The sequence below is a fragment of the Drosophila kikkawai genome, chromosome 2L (assembly GCF_030179895.1).
Source record: "Drosophila kikkawai strain 14028-0561.14 chromosome 2L, DkikHiC1v2, whole genome shotgun sequence".
Taxonomy (NCBI): Eukaryota; Metazoa; Arthropoda; class Insecta; order Diptera; family Drosophilidae; genus Drosophila; species Drosophila kikkawai.
This window is the reverse complement of record NC_091728.1, coordinates 24375255-24390783: the sequence shown is the minus strand read 5'-3', so window position 1 is coordinate 24390783 and position 15529 is coordinate 24375255. Positions and strand designations below refer to the sequence as shown.

General features: G+C 53.7%; 1 protein-coding gene across 3 annotated transcripts in view; it reads right to left on the bottom strand.

Moving 5' to 3' along the window:
- The window catches only part of stan (Protocadherin-like wing polarity protein stan), a 47976-nt gene that overhangs the window by 5334 nt on the left and 27113 nt on the right, over positions 1-15529 (bottom strand). For all 3 annotated transcript variants that reach the window (XR_001770833.3, XM_017172416.3, XM_070286968.1), the window contains exons 3-4: positions 7443-9130; positions 38-7355 (exon numbers count right to left, since the gene is read on the bottom strand). Coding sequence is in view for 2 of the 3 variants with exons in the window: in XM_017172416.3 (XP_017027905.1) it covers positions 38-7355; positions 7443-8958 (8834 nt within the window). In the remaining variant the exon portion in view is untranslated. The remainder of the gene's footprint in view (positions 1-37; positions 7356-7442; positions 9131-15529) is intronic.

Genomic DNA, 15529 nt, shown 5'->3' with positions numbered 1-15529 from the left:
CTTTCGGATTGCCCAGCCCCCTGGAAAGAATACTCACAACAAACTATTTCCGTACTCGTGAGCCCGAACTCCCACAGAGAGTCCGACGACTATGGCTGGTGCACCGTAGCCCATGGCGAAGTAGAAGCCCATCGGTCCGTGGTTAATGTCTCGCATTTCGGTGAGCATCCGGTACAAATGAACGCAGTCCACCGTGGTCCAGCCAAAGGCCGCCAGCCAGAAGTAGTGCAGGCAGATGGCCGTCAGCTTGCAGGGGAACTCGCTCTCTAGGAGCTGGCGACGCGACTGCATTCCCACGAAGAAGAGCAGCTCGGCGCAGAAGACGCAAAGCACAATGTTCTGGTGGATGGTGTTCGAGTTGGTCTGCTGGCCACGAAGCAGAGCCAGGGCCAGGAGGACGCCCAGCAGAAGGGGCAGGGAAACCAGGAAGGCAGAGTACGAGGTGATCTGCACAAGGAGAGAGGGTTCCGGTATGTCCTCTGGATCTATTACATCCACGATCACCGCATAGCTGGAGATGTGGGTGCAGCTGCAGTTCACCAGGATCGATGGCTGAGCCGCTGGATTAAAGTCACCGTCAAAGTCGGGAATCTCCGTCTGGCAGCCCAGGCGAGTCCATTGATTGGTGAAGGAGTTCCAGCGCACACACTGCGGGTTGGAGCGTGGCCCGAAGCGAGCCGCGTCCACATCCAGCCACATCTGCAGCTTAATGGGCTGTGCCAGGTGAGGAGAACCAAGCGAGCGGTAAACCACATGCTCCGACTGCTGCATCTGCTCTGAGGGATAGGTGATCTCCACCTGCCGCTTGACCAAGCGACGATCTCTGTAGACCGCATCGTTCTCGCCCTTGGGCTGCTCATCACTGCCGGTGGAGCTGGCGCCTTCGTAGTTCGGGTTAAGAACTTCCGGAGACCCCGGAGATATAATCTCCTCGCCGGAGTTGCCATGGAACTCGATGTCATCGAGGTTAAGGTGGAGATGCGGTTCCCTTTCCTCACCACCCTCACTGCTGGAAGCCTCCAGTTGTTCATCGGAGGAAACTGGTGGTGGCACTTCGTGGGCAGTAATCCTTATGTCCTCGATCTGCTGTTCGCTGCTGCTTGTAGGAGCCTTGGGCACATCGAACACCTCCACGAACTGCTGTTCCGTGCTGCCGGTGGAAGAAGATGACGATGACGTCGATGAGATCTTTCTCGAGGGAATCTCCAGGCGTTGGGTCTCCTGTTCCCTCTCCATGGAAGGCACTAGGATCTGCAGGGAGAGGATGGGTGTGGCCAGTTCCACATCGACGCCCCAGCGACGAGTGATGGTCTCATCGTAGAGATCGGGCAAGAGCTGACCCACATCCTTGTACTGAGCGTACGCCACAATGGCGCGATGGTCGTGGCTTCCTCTCCTGCCGCCCTGTGAGACCTCGTCGCTTTCAGGCGGGGTTATTCCCAGCATTTCCAGGGGCACCAGCACCTTCGTGTGCTGATCGAACTTGCGACGATCCAGGATGTAGTTGTTGTACTTGGGAAAGCTGATGACGGGTCGCTGGCGAGCGGAGTGCTGCAGGAAACCGCTCGTATCCGGCAGCACCACGCTCTCGGTGGTGAAGGCATTTGGCTTGAGGTACTTGCTCCGGTGGTATTCGCTCAGCTGCTCTGGTTCGTAACCGAATAGGGATTCCGTGGTGACAATGTCCAGCCCCATGGCCATGTTCGGCTGCACAATTTCGAAGGGACTGGTGTAGGTGTCGTGCTGGGAACGGGCCAGGACCACAAGGTACTTGTTGAAGGCATCCACCAAGTCTTCAGGCCCTCTTTGAATCAATTCCGTGGCTCTGCGCCACTCCGTCTCGTATTTTCGGTCAAGGATCACACTGGCCGCATCCACCAAGTTCTTGATGAAGTACTTGTCCTGGCTGTGCGACAGGTTCAGTCCGCTCTGCATCAGCTCGTAGTTGATTAGCTCCTGGAGGAGGCCCTCGGTGACAAGGAGATCTGCTCCGTAAAGGCGATCGTGGCTAAACTTCAGTTCGTCGGAGAGGTAGTCCATTTCGAGCTCGTGGGACCACACGTTCGCGCCATTGCTAAGCAGGAAGGAGGACTCCATCTTGTAGCGCCTGCCAGGACGTCCCGGTCCCGTCATCTTGGGATCTTTGCTGGAACCTCTTCTGTCCACCGTCTCGCAGGCTCTTCTTAGTTGCTCCGCCATCTTAATGGCCACAAAGGAGTTCAGTTCCAGCTCGAGCTTCTCCAGTTGGGAGAGTTGACGCCGCAGTTCCACGAACGGTTCAGAGGTGCAGTTATACATGTCCGGGGTACTCCAGCTGCCAGATTGGGCATCGCAGCTCCGTTGTCCTTTTCCTCGAGCCGGCGACGGACATCCTTCGATACCCACTCCTCCTAGCGGAGTACGGGGCCACCAGACACCGGCGGCGAATGAGCGCGGGCAGGCATCGTAGACCACCTCGCAACCACTCAGCGTGACCTCGGCATAGGGATTCGAGCAGGAGTCGCATCGCCTCCCGATGACACCCTCCCGGCATTCGCACTGTCCGGTCAGAGGGTTGCAGGCTCCGCTGAAGCTGCCGATGGAGTAGCAATCGCAGGAGAGGCAGGCCGTTTCATTGGGCGGTTGGTAGTGGTTCGTCTTGCAGTAGCACTGGCCGGTGGTCTTGTTGCAGTCTGGGTGGTAGCCCTGGGCCAGGTCGCATCTGCAGGGACCGCAGACCCGCTCACCCCACCATCCCCCTGGACACGGCTGCTGAAGCTCCCGCTCGCAATAGTCGCCGTGTCGGGAGCTGCTGTTGCACTCGCATCCGTAACCGCGGGACAAACTGGCATTTGCCCGGCAGACTCCAGAGGCACAGGGTCTCACCGTGCAAATGGGCGCACAGTCAGCGCCTACGAAACCCGTGTCACACTCACAGGTGGCCATGTCCCAGGTGCTCACGCAGGAGGAGTGGTTCGGGCAGTGATCTGGACACTGGGAACGCGAGTCGCAGCCGTCCTCAACATTTTCACGGATCGTTGGCCGAGACAAGACTGACTGACCGGCCCCGATTCGAACATCTTGGATGCAGCCCTCAAAGGGAGAGGCTTCGGGCACTGTTCCGATGCTGCCATCAGGACTGCCCATCACGATCTTGCCCACGTATAAGCCCTGAACCTTTTGGGACATGGGAACCGATCCCGATCGCTGGCCGTAGTCAACGGAAAAGTGGATCTCAGAGCCCTGCTGCCAGCGTATTTCCACTCTGTGCCACTCGCCGTCGGAAAGGAAGGCGCCGGCCAGGAACATGGGTTCCCCATCGTAGATGTAGTAGAGAACACCTTGCCGGAGACACACAGCCGCTGAGCTGTTCTGGCCTATTTGGATCTGTAGGAGGAAAGCTTCCCGCTGTCGCGTTCGAATCGAGAAGGAGGTGGTCCAGGGCAGCTGGATGGGACGCAGGAGCGGGTTAAAGCTGAGGCTACCATCTCCAGAGAATCGCCACGGAGCCGGAATATTGTCCTGGCAACTGTTACCCGCATAGCCCTCGGGGCACTCACAGGAATAGGTTCCCCAGCCTTCGCGACAAGTTCCGCCATTGAAGCAGGGCTCGGAGGGACACAGTGGAGCCTTCTGTGGACAGCCAGCCAGCGTGCCATTATCCGCCACGTATGAGTTCAGATCAATGAATCGATCATCGATACGCAGGTCCGAGATGCATCCGACGAAATCACGATTGGCCACCGGGAAGTGGGCGGGGATGCGGGGAAGTCCACCCACTTGCAGGGGTCCAGTGAGATCCAAAAAGCGGTGGCAGGTCTCCGTTAGAAGGGAGCAGCGCTTGTCCAGCTTCAGGGTAGTCCGATTGGCACAGCTCCATCTGTCGCCCAATTGCCCCGACAGAGCAATGGCGGTGTCGCAGTTATCCAAAACCAGAGTGACGGTGCGGTTAAGATAGATCACCTCCACCTGGTGCCACCTTCCATCCGAAACCATGGCCTCTTGTATCACTGAAACGCTAGCGCTGTGGTCGCCCAGGGAGAAGGAGAAGCTGACGTGGCCCTCAAGTATCTCCAAGGCTACAAAGTCGTGCAGCTCGTTGTATCGTCCGTTGTACAGCAAGAGTCCGTTTTCCTGGACGGTAGCAAAGCGCAGCTTGAGGTTAAAGCGGTGCCTCTGCTTGAGGCTTTCGAAGGTCAGGAAGGAGTTACGTCCGAAGGATCGGGCTCGCAGCTCACAGGTGGCCGTGTACGGAGGCGGCTGTGAGCTGGGATAGTTACTCAGACACGACAAGCCTCCCTCACAGGTATCCGAGGGGCAAGGACGCAGCTGACCCACTCCCGTCTCACAATTCGAGCCCGTGTGGGTCGAGGGACACACGCAAGTGTAGCCACCCTCTCGCCTCACACAGGTGCCGCCATTCTGGCAAGGATCCGAATAGCAGAGATCCACCTCCGTGTCGCACAAGTAGTGCTCCTTACTGCCCGTGAAGCCCTCGGGACAGGTGCAGGCGAACGTATTGACCGGATAGATGGGCCTGAAGAGCACAGTGTCGCTGTGGATAAACTCGGAGGCATTGCCAAACTTCAGCACGGTCAGGCACTCCTCGAAGTTCAGGCAGGGCTCTCGCACGCAGAGGTTGTCGTCGAAGGGCAGGACTTCCACGGTTGCCAAGCGAGCCAGGATGGCCCGGTTCAGGTAGACCCTCTCCTGCAAGTACTGCGGCGTGTAGAACTCTTCGTGGGACACATCCGGCCGGCGGGCCGAGAAGCTGACATTCAGAATGCGCGAGCTCACGTCCGTATCATCCTGGATGCTGAACACGAAGATATGCTCCTTGGGGCAAGGAATAATAGCCGCCAGTCCATCCAGGAAGAAGTTGAGCAACGGCGAGAGGAAGGCCTCCTCCGTCATCTCGTTCAAGCGCACCGTCACAGAGTTGAATAGCATGTCCTCGGTGATCAGACGCACCGACAGCTGCATGATGGCCTTGGCCTCGTTAATTCCATCCGATACGGACACCTCCATGGTGGCGAACTTGGGCACATTCGTGTTTAGCTGAGGACTCAACACCAATCCACCAGAGCTGCTGTTCAGACGCAGTAGGTTGGCGTTATTACCCGACAAGATCCTGTAGTGGAGCTTGTCGCTAACGTCCGCATCGAACGCCGGAATCCTTCCAATCTCGCCGCTGGGAAAGTGGTCCCGGAAATTGTTGAAAATAACCTGGAAGTCACGCAGCACGGGGGCATTGTCGTTCACATCCGTGACTAGGATCTCGATGTGGGCATCGTTTCGCAAGGGAGGACTCGCCGCCCTCACCACCAACTCGAAACGCTTGCGGGTGGATTCATAGTCTAGTTCCGTCATGGTCAGCAGTTGGGCCCTCTCTGATCCCGGGCGTGTAACCAGCGAAAAGGCGTTGGAGTCATCGCCGCCAATGATGGAGTAGTGAACCACCGCATTGACACCCTCATCAGGATCATGGGCGTGAATTTCACCCACAACCGAGCCCACTGGAGAGTTCTCCGGTACGTAGAGGGTGATCTTATCGGAGGCAAAGGTCGGTGGGGAATCGTTAACATCCTCCAAGCGAATCTGCACCTCAACGGCGCTCGAAAGAGGCGGTGATCCCTTGTCAACGGCAATGGCCGTCAGGTGATAGACGGCCACGCTCTCTCGGTCCAGGCCTTTGTTAGTGCGAATAGTGCCCGAGGTGGGATCGATCACGAAAGAACCATCTTCGACATCGCGCTCGCTGAGCAGATACTTAATGCGTCCGTTGAGACCCACGTCAGGGTCACTGGCTGCCACCTGAATGACCGAGGTGCCCACCAGAGCATCCTCCAGAATCGATGCCTGGTACAGGGGGCTCTTGAAAGCGGGTGCATTATCGTTCACATCCGTGACTGCAATCTCGACGTCGGTGGTGTCGCTGAGCGAGGGATTGCCCCCGTCCTTGGCAGTCACTGTGAGCAGATAGCCACTGGTGGTCTCTCGATCCAAGGGAGCGTTGCTCACAATAGCTCCCGTCTGCGGATTGATCGAAAACGGATCCGGACTGCCCAATCCGTTGATGCTCTCCTCGTTCAGGGAGTAGGTAATCTGTGCATTTACCCCTACATCGCTGTCGGTGGCGGATACTACCAGGACGGTGGTACCCACCGGAGCATCCTCGAACACCGAAGCACTATAGGGTGCGTTCTCAAAGATCGGAGCAAAGTTGTTGGCATCCGTGATGTTAATGTGCACCGTGGCCGTGTCGGAACGGCCTCCGGAGTCGGTGGCCGCCACCGTGAGCACAAAGCGCTTCTCCTGCTTGTAGTCCAGGGACTGAGCAATGGTGATTAGACCACGGCCATTCTGAGAGGTGATCGCAAAGCGTCCTCTCGTATTACCCGTGGTGATTTCGTAGTGCAGGCGAGAGTCCTCATCGGGATCTGTGGCTGTGACTGTGGTCACCGGAGTGCCTGGTGGTTGATCCTCGCCGACATTTGCCTCGTAGTACTTGGGATTGAAGGCAGGATCGTTGTCGTTAACATCCTGCACGGTGATCACCACCGAGGAGCTGGCCGACTTGGGCGGCACACCACCGTCCTTGGCCACCACCTGGAAAGCGAAGCGACCCTGCTCCTCACGATCCAGTGGCTTGATGGTCTGCACCCAGCCCGTTCGGGGATCCACGGCCAGCGGAAAGTTGTCGTCTCTCTCCGAAATGCTGTACGTGATCTCGGCGTTGGCACCTTCGTCTGAGTCGTAGGCCTGCACCCGGATTATGTTGTAGCCCACTGGGACGTTCTCAAGGACGCTCTCCTGGAACTGTGACGTGTAGAACCTAGGCGCATTGTCGTTTGCGTCGATCACATTCACCAGGAGCTGGGTGGTGTTGCTTCGTGAGGGACTGCCTCCGTCCTGAGCCCGGATCACTAGCCGGTAGCTGCGCACGCTCTCGTAATCCAGCGGTTTCACCAGACTCACATCTCCGGACATCGAGTCGATGGAGAATTGCGACTGCGTGTTCCCGCCGATGATGGCATAGCGGATCGCCGCATTGTTGCCCTGATCCGCGTCCGTGGCTCGGATATGGGCTACCGTGTTGTCCTCGCTTCCGCCCCACTGATCCTCGGGCACTTGAACGGTATAGGTGCGTTCGCTGAACTGCGGATAGTTGTCGTTGTCGTCGAGCACCTTCACCAGGACACTGGCGGTGGCCGTGCGTCGTTCGCTCTGCGCTGCCGCCATATCCGCGGCGGTCACCAGCAGATGGTAGCTGTCCGATGTCTCGCGATCCAGGCTGCTCCTCGTTGAGATCACCCCCGAGCGAGAGTCAATACGAAAGATGGGTAACTCCTGATCCTGAGCCAAACCACCGCCATCTGAAGAAGAAGCAAAAACAGGAAAAACAAAGAGTTATAAAGGAAACAAATGTTGGAAGTGGAGATTCTGGATACTCCGAAACTCACCTGTAACTGCTTCTATTCCGTACTCGATTTCCGCATTTTTGCCTATGTCCTGATCGGTCGCTCTCAGGGTTATGACCGTTGATCCCACTGTGGCTCCCTCGCGGATGCTGGCCTCGAACTGTTCTGCCTCAAAGGTGGGACTGTGGTCGTTGCAGTCCAGCACGTTGACCTGCAACGTGGTTGTTCCAGAGCGCGGAGGGAAGCTGTCATCCGTGGCCACCACCCGGAAGTAGTGGACGTCCATCAGTTCCCGATCCAAGCTGGCTGAGGTGGTGACCACCCCGGTCCGGGAGTCCACTTTGAAGAGAGACTGCGAGCGGGAGTCGAGGAGGGAGACCATGGAGTAAACCACCGGAGAATCTTCGGGATCACGGGCCCGCACAGTGGTAACGGCCGCTCCGGCCGGCTGCTCCTCGAGCACGGAGGCCACGTAGAGCGCCTGTTCAAAGTAGGGCGACTGGTTGCGCAGCTCCCTCCTGACCCTGCGGGCGATGTCCGTGTCATTGAACTCCTGGTGATGGTAGACGATCTTCAGGCGGTGATCCGAGTCCACGATGTCCTGGCGATCGCAGCGGATGTTGAAGGTAATGCTCACCTTCCACATGGACTCTGCGATACAGACATCCCTGCTGGCAACCAGGTCGCGGCTCTGGTGCTCGATGGCGAAGCGCTCGTCGTTCACGTCCAGGAAGCTCACCTTGCAGTGCTGGCACACGGACCGCGGCAGGAAGGCGTTCAGGTTGTTGATGAACTGCGAGCGCCTCAGGCAGATCTGGTTCCACTTGTCCGTGGTGTGGATGGCATAGGAGGCGTACGTTTCCGAGATCCACTGCTTGGCGTCGGAGATGCGGCGGTGCAGGGCCGGCTGCAGGTGCAGAGGGTCCGCCGAGGGCACAGCCCGCCTTTTGCGACTCAGTATCCTGTGCCGCATCTCATTGTCGAAACTGTCGCCGAAGATGAGATCTCCGGCCCTGAACTCGGTGCTGTTGTGTCGGAACACCTCCTCCAGCTGATTGCCGTTCAGCTGGACAATCTCTTGTGTGGAGCGTCGTCGCCGGCGCTTGGAGTAGCCCGTGTTGTCCTCCTCCTCGAAGTGGTGCAGGTGGTGCAGCTCCTGCTCCACCCTTCGGTCCTCGTTGCAGCTGTGGCCCGACACGAAGATCCGCACAGGCAGGCTGTAGTAGTCTATGCTGCGCAGCCGGTTCGAGGTGGAGTCCACGTAGAAGGTGAACAGGTTCGGGTAGTAGATGCCATCGCATTTGAGGGCCTTCCTCAGCTGGATCTGGCCGTCTTTGTGGCTCACCGAGACCAGGTGATGCACGAAGTTGGCCGACTTGTGGGCATTGATTTTGTAGTGCCGCTCGGAGCCCAGCTTGTACACGGAGGCATTGAAGATAACGGTGCCGGGTGGCGTGTCCTCGTGCACGATAATCAGGTAGCCATGGGCCACCTGCAGCAGGAGGAGCAGCTGCAGCAGCCCGAGCAGGGGCCACCAGTGGGACGTCCGCGTGTGCATGGCTCAACCACGCGGCTGATTACGGTCGAGATGTGTGCTCTTGCCTATGGGCGAGAGCGTGTGTGTGTGCCGGATGGGCGCGGGTGTGGTGCTAGAGCCAACAAACCGCAGTGCAATTAATGTTCCTATTCAATTATCATCGGTGGGCGGTGCTCCGGGCGTGGCCATCTGTCTGCAAGGCGGAGGAGAAAAAGAGAGAAGAGAGTGAGCGAGGGTTGAAATTGAATTTTCGCTGGAAAGTAGGCAGCATAAGGATCGTGGCTTTAATATCAATCGCTTGTAAACTATCAACTTGTCATTTTGTAATGATGAGAATTATTATTAAAGTCGTCATAAAACATAATTTCAGGGAACTCCCCTTTCTGTGTCATGTTTCTCCTTTCAAATATGAACTCTTGTTCTGCGCGTGCAAGCTTCTGTTTTGTCAGTTTTAATGCTGCCTTTGACTTAATTAAAAACTCTTCACAAAAAGCTCTCGCAACAACATTTTTCCAGGCAGCTACAAAGCAGCGGGAAACATTTTTAATTTCATTTGGCTCTTCCGCCACGAAGACTACCTAATATGTAGCTAGATAAAATGAAATTTAATCTTTTTCCAGGACTCTCTGGCTCTTGGCCGCGGCGCAGAATTTGTGCAGCCCCCTTTTGTTTTTGACATTTCAGCGAAACGAAGTATATACAGCTTAATCAGACAACGGGCCACAAGCGTTGACATGGCCGGGAGATTGGCAGTGGAGGAGCAGCCAACAAAATGCCACAATGTAGACCCGGTCAAGGCTCGGGTGACCAAGAGCTACCGCTGGCCATTCGGTCGCCAGTGTTGAAAATTTAATGAAATTCGATTTGATGGCCCTCTAATGGCCATTTCGCAAGCGTTTTGGGTTCGTTAATTAACTAAAGCCACCCAAACGAACACGTACTGGCTCCGGACATTACGCTTTTGTCCCGACGAAGGGCTTGGTCCTGCCCGAACAGGTGGAACGGGTTGGCAAAGGTCACGGGGCTGGAGTGGAGCAGAGCGAAGCTCGTGGGGTCGTGTCGAATTCCATTCCGCATTCATGTTGCAACTAAACTGTTTGCTTATTGTGCTGCTCATTTCGATGCAGATAATTCGCACGTTCGCCCCATGAAAGACACGTCCTGGCAGCGTTCCCCTTCCCGGTTCCTGGCTCCTGGTCATTTCTGGCATTGCGTATACGCAATGCGGGCCAACGCATTTGCGTTTCGTGGAGGAATGAAAGCTTAACTGGCATAGGTGGAGCTCTACCATGGGATGCTGTCTTTAGCAACCGAATTGTTTGCTAGTTTCACCTTAAAGTTATTATTTAAAAGCATTCGCTGATAAATTCTTAAAAATACAGATTTAAAAGCTTAATTTTTAACTCGAAAAAGCCATAATAAAGGCTTGTTTTCAAAATATTAATGTATGAGGTAGTCAACGCATTCCGAGGACTCTTAAGGAGGCGTACACATTCCCAAGGAGCCATAACTTATGTCTGGCAGCCGCTCCTGTGTTATTTTCCGTGGGTTTTTTTCATTTCGGCGAAATCCCCAAGACTGCAGTTGGCGTGCGTGTGTGGCGAGTCGCTTGTCGCCGTGTTAATTGCAGTGTTAAAATGTTTAATTAAAATTTCAGCTTGGCCGCGCTGCCGGCAGACGTGTGCCAGACCCCGGCCCAGACGCTGTTATTGTTATTGTTTTGCCAGGCGACGGCACACCCCTTGGCACTACTACTACTTTTCCGCTTTTCCACATTTCCACCTGGGCCCGAAAGCCGGGGCAGACTCTTTTCATGGTCCGTCAAGCCTGAAACAGCGGTTTGCGCGCGGCCAGCAAACATGAAATTATTAAATTTTCACACGTTGCGGGCACAACAATTGGAAAGCGAAAGCTGTTTTTCCATAGTTTTCCCGAACTAATTAATAATTTTTGGCGGCTGCTGCAGTTGCAGTTCTGTTCGGCCTGCATAATTGAAGTTCTCGGAAGCTAATTAAGAATGCGTCACCGAGCCGAGTTGCCATTTTGCTTTATTGCCACCCCCGGCAGTCCCCCGGCGGCGGCAATCGTAATTCAAAGTTATGACGCGCGATATATAAGCGCCATATGTGGGGCTTCGACTGCGAATGGGGGGAACTGTCCAATTTAGGGCCGGGCAGGAAGCCTGCCAAATATTTCCCACGTGTAAGGAACACCACCACCATCAGTCGGGGAAATGGGAAATGCTACTGGGAGTGGTTCTGGAACTGCGGCTGGCCAGGAAGGGTTGGCCATAAACACTCGCGTTTTACGAGACAACCAGCCGCCCCTCGAAGAGCACCAGCAGCTGGAAACTTTTTAAGTAGCCCCCCGGTCGGTCCCTCGAAAGGTGTACCTGAAATATTATCCAGCCCCTGCAAAAGTTCTCGTTCGCATTCTCCGGATTTCTTTTCAGCTTCGTCTTGGCCGCTCTAGCAAACAAAAAACGAGGGAAGGAAGTGTAAACAGAGCAGGACGGACTGGAAAATAAGTAGGAAACACGAAACGTGTCAACTTTAAGCTTGATGGAAATTTATCACGGTCCGCCCCCCACTGCGGCTTTCCCGGAGGGGGCGTGGCCAGCTTCCGAGCGTCCCATAATGAGCGCGTCGAGGCAGGAGAGCTGATTGTGCTGATTTTTCTCCTCTGTCGCAGGCAGGCTAATGAAAATTGATCAACATTATTAGGGGGGAAATGATTGTCTCCGCCGTCGTTTCAGCAAAAACTTAATTGAATCTTGTCTAAGCGGTTTCCCTTTTGGGGCAAATTAATATTATTGCTTGTTTTGTTTGAATGAAGTGGCGGTAAAGCTCCAAAGGGGACTGACTCACTGTCGACTGTCTGCGGAATTACCATAAATTCGTGGCCAGGATAAGGCGTTCGCGTGCCAGGCAGACATTAGCCAATTCGAGGACATGAAATGCAATAAAATTCATTGTCTGGCGGCAGGCTTGCGTGCCGGAAATGCGCCTGTCTCCGGTCTAGACACTCTGCTGTGCCCAAGAAAACTAAGTGAAAATGGCTGGATAACAACAATATAAAATAATGCACCTGGCGAGACGTGTGAGCATCCAACTGCATTAAAGCCACATTAGAGTTGCTGGACCCACCGGGCGTATACGTAATGCCCGACAGAATCCTGGGGGAGCCAAGGCATAACTTAGATGCCGAGTGCCAAATGCCAAGTGCCAGGTGCCAAGTGCCAAATGCCAGACGAGAAGCACTCAGCTCAGCTCAGAGTGAAAGTGTATTTCGGTTGGCGGGAAATTAATTTCCACTCGCCTGGGCACCAATTAAATTTGAACGAGGGAAAACCATTTGAAATGGCCTTTGTTAAGCATGCAAAATGCAATCGAGGACGACAAAAGGAAGCTGCCATTGCAGCGGAAACGGAGAACAGAGCTCGGGCACAAAAAGTTTTTCGCAAACAACAACAGAAACATGGCAGAACAACAGCGCACACACACATACACACTTGTTCATTGAAAATGGAAAAGCGGAGAAAGCAATGTCGAAAGAATCGAAAGAAGAAAAGTTTCCTTTGTTGTTGCTGATGCTGCTGTTGTACCCCGCCGAAGGCGGAAAAGCAACAAGCAGCAACAAATGCAAGCTGCCAGCAAACCTCTGACCGAAAAACCCATTCCTCCCCACGCCCCACCGCCATTACAATGGAAAAACCACCCAATTCCGCCCACTGTCAGCCCCACAAACACAAGCAAACAGGACGGGCAGAGCAATGCAATTGAGCTTAAACGATAACATTGTCCAAAGCAATGCATATGGAAAGTTGCGGGCAAGGAGAGAAGGAAGGATGTGTGGCACTGCATGAAGAAAAATTAGTTGGGCTTTTAATAAATTCGACATTTAATAAGCAGATCCTTTAGATTGGAAATTATCTTACATGTGTATCGTTTTCACAACCTTGGGATACTATTTGAAAAAGCTATATTTCTTATAAATTCAGAAAAACCAAGAAGGAGTCATATCAGACCCTTTTAAGATTTGTATGTTTGAAATCAATTAATCTTCTATTGAAATCATTTTCAATGTCTCAAGGACCTTTTTAAATATAATTTGTACATACATAAATCATAGAATGAGGTTTTTTTTGCAAGTGCTGAATTTACAGGGAACCAAGGAAGAGGAAGGTAACTTGACTGGCAACATGGCTTACAAATTAAAAGTGTGCCAGCGGCGAAACAAGTAGTACAGGAAGTACAGCAGCTGAGCAGCCGGCGCAACCGGAGACTGGCAGGACTTAGGAGGAGCGAAGGAGCAATGCGGATTCCGAAGGACTTGCATTTAAATGCAAATCAGAGAACGCCCTCACCCGTCCCCCCGCGGCGATCTACTCGCGCTCCATTAGCGCGTATCGCCGAGCGGATTTATGTCCGCCTGCCAAGAGCCCGAGCATCCGCGCTTCCGCGTAGTCAAAGCCAACAGCAGCCACTTGACATCTCCACTTAATTGTGGAGCTGAGCTGCACAGAGCAGAGCCAAGCTGAGTGGATCCAACTTTGCCGAGGCGGACACAAAATCAATGGCGTGGATACGCTCCAGCTGCCTTCCTGCCGAAATTGCTTAATTAATGGGGGAAGAATCGCTGAATTAGTGCAAAAGTTCTAACTGGAGCTCCGAGTTTCATTCCTAGGCTCCAGTTGTCGCCGGGAAAACTTTAGTCTCGAGCCGAGCAGTTGCTCAATTTCCGAGAACTTGCAGAACTTAAGGAATTCCGCTGACTCGTATCCATAATTCAGCCGGATGCCGCTTCCCGAATCGATTCCCCACTTGGCCGCTGGTGAAGTTTTAAGTAGATGTCAACGCGCAAAGGATGCACAGGATGACCTGACACACCGCTCGCTGCTCGCATTAATTGCACAGTCCTGAGGCGGAAAGGGGCAAAACCACGGCCATCAGGAGCAGCAGCAAAAGTGGCAGCAGCAGCAGGAGCATGAGCAGGAGCAAGAGCAGCAGCGACCGCCAAAGGAAACAAAGGATGACAAACGAAATGCGTAAATGAAATGAGGGCATGAATAAGTGAGGCAGCAGCCAGAGGCAGTGGGCTAAAATGGGATTTCCCAGGACTATTTCCCAGCTGCACCGACACATACTATACTATATATATATTTTGGGGCATAAACCCGGGTATACGGGCTGAGGTACGGTTCTAAGTGCGTTGCAGTTTGCAGTTTAACTTTTGCCGTCAAGTTAATTCAAATGCAGAGAGAGAGAAGGAACACTTAGGAAAATCTCATGATAAATGTTACCAGGCTGTGAGGGTGGTGCCGGCGGTTGACAAGCTTTTACTTTACTCTCTTTGCGGATTTTCTTTTGTGGCATTGTCATCGGGCCTGCTGCTGCTGCTGTTGTACTGTTTGCAATTAAGTTTTGTGTGTTGCGGCTCACACATATCGCTCTCGGCGAAGGTTCTACAGCGATAAAGGCACTGGCAGAAAAATCTGGCATTTTTAAATTTCAAATCGGATTGAAAAATATCTGTAGTTCCTTATAAAACCAAACACATGGGGATTTAAAATATTTAAAATAACTAAATATCAAAAAACATTTAAAAAACCAATAGTTTTCAATGTGATTCACCCATTTCTCTATGTGCAATCGGGGCCAAGTGGTGGCCATGAAGGGTAGGCAACATATGGCGGAGCTTAATCAGGAAAACAATGGCTGCCATTGCCGCTGCTACTTGTGCCGGAAATGTGCTGCCACTATGCGAGGCTTCGGCTTGGGCCCCGGTCCCGGCCCTGGCTCCTATCCTGCTCAGGCTTTTAGCACATCCAGTCGGTGTGTGTGATGATGGCCAAGTCCATCCATTTGCACGGCTCCTAGTTGGGACAGGGGAGCGAATGGGGGGCCCAATGACAAGTTGGCGCTGAGTAAGGAGTCGTATGGGAGATAGGAGAGCAGAGGAGGGGATCCGAAACGAATCGTCGGCAGTCAAGCGCAAATCCCATTGAATTTATTTTTATAGTTGTTGTAAAGTTGATTATGTTAATGCGATTTAATTCGCATCGGAGTCGCAGTTTTATGTGGAATTTATGCAGTCCTGCCTATGAAATATTGCCAGTGATTTATCCTCCTGACGTCGGCAGTGAGGCAGCGATTTAAGTAAATTGAAAAAGGGCCCGGACGGGATAGAAGGGATAATCCTGTCAAATGGGAAGTGGAAGGCGTAGCAGAGTGCCGTCAATGAGTCGGATCATTCGGATGCACATGCACAGGGAGTGCGATGTTCACAGAACCTTGCTAAAAGGGGATTCTCTGGCATCTAGCACCCATTACCCTCTACCCATCAGCTATCAGCCATCAGCTATCAGCTCGGCTAATGACTAAGACAAACAAGGAGCAGCAGCAAGGCACTAAATGCGATTTCAGCTTCACTACGGCAACAGGATACACAGAGCTAGGACACGAGACAAAGAGCCGGGCAGATTGCAATCCAAGCCGAGATGGGAGGACGGGCGAAGCGGCTAAATGGGTCAGACTCGAGACAATGGCCGGGCATTATCAATATGTAATGACTTCTGCCGTATCCATCCAGC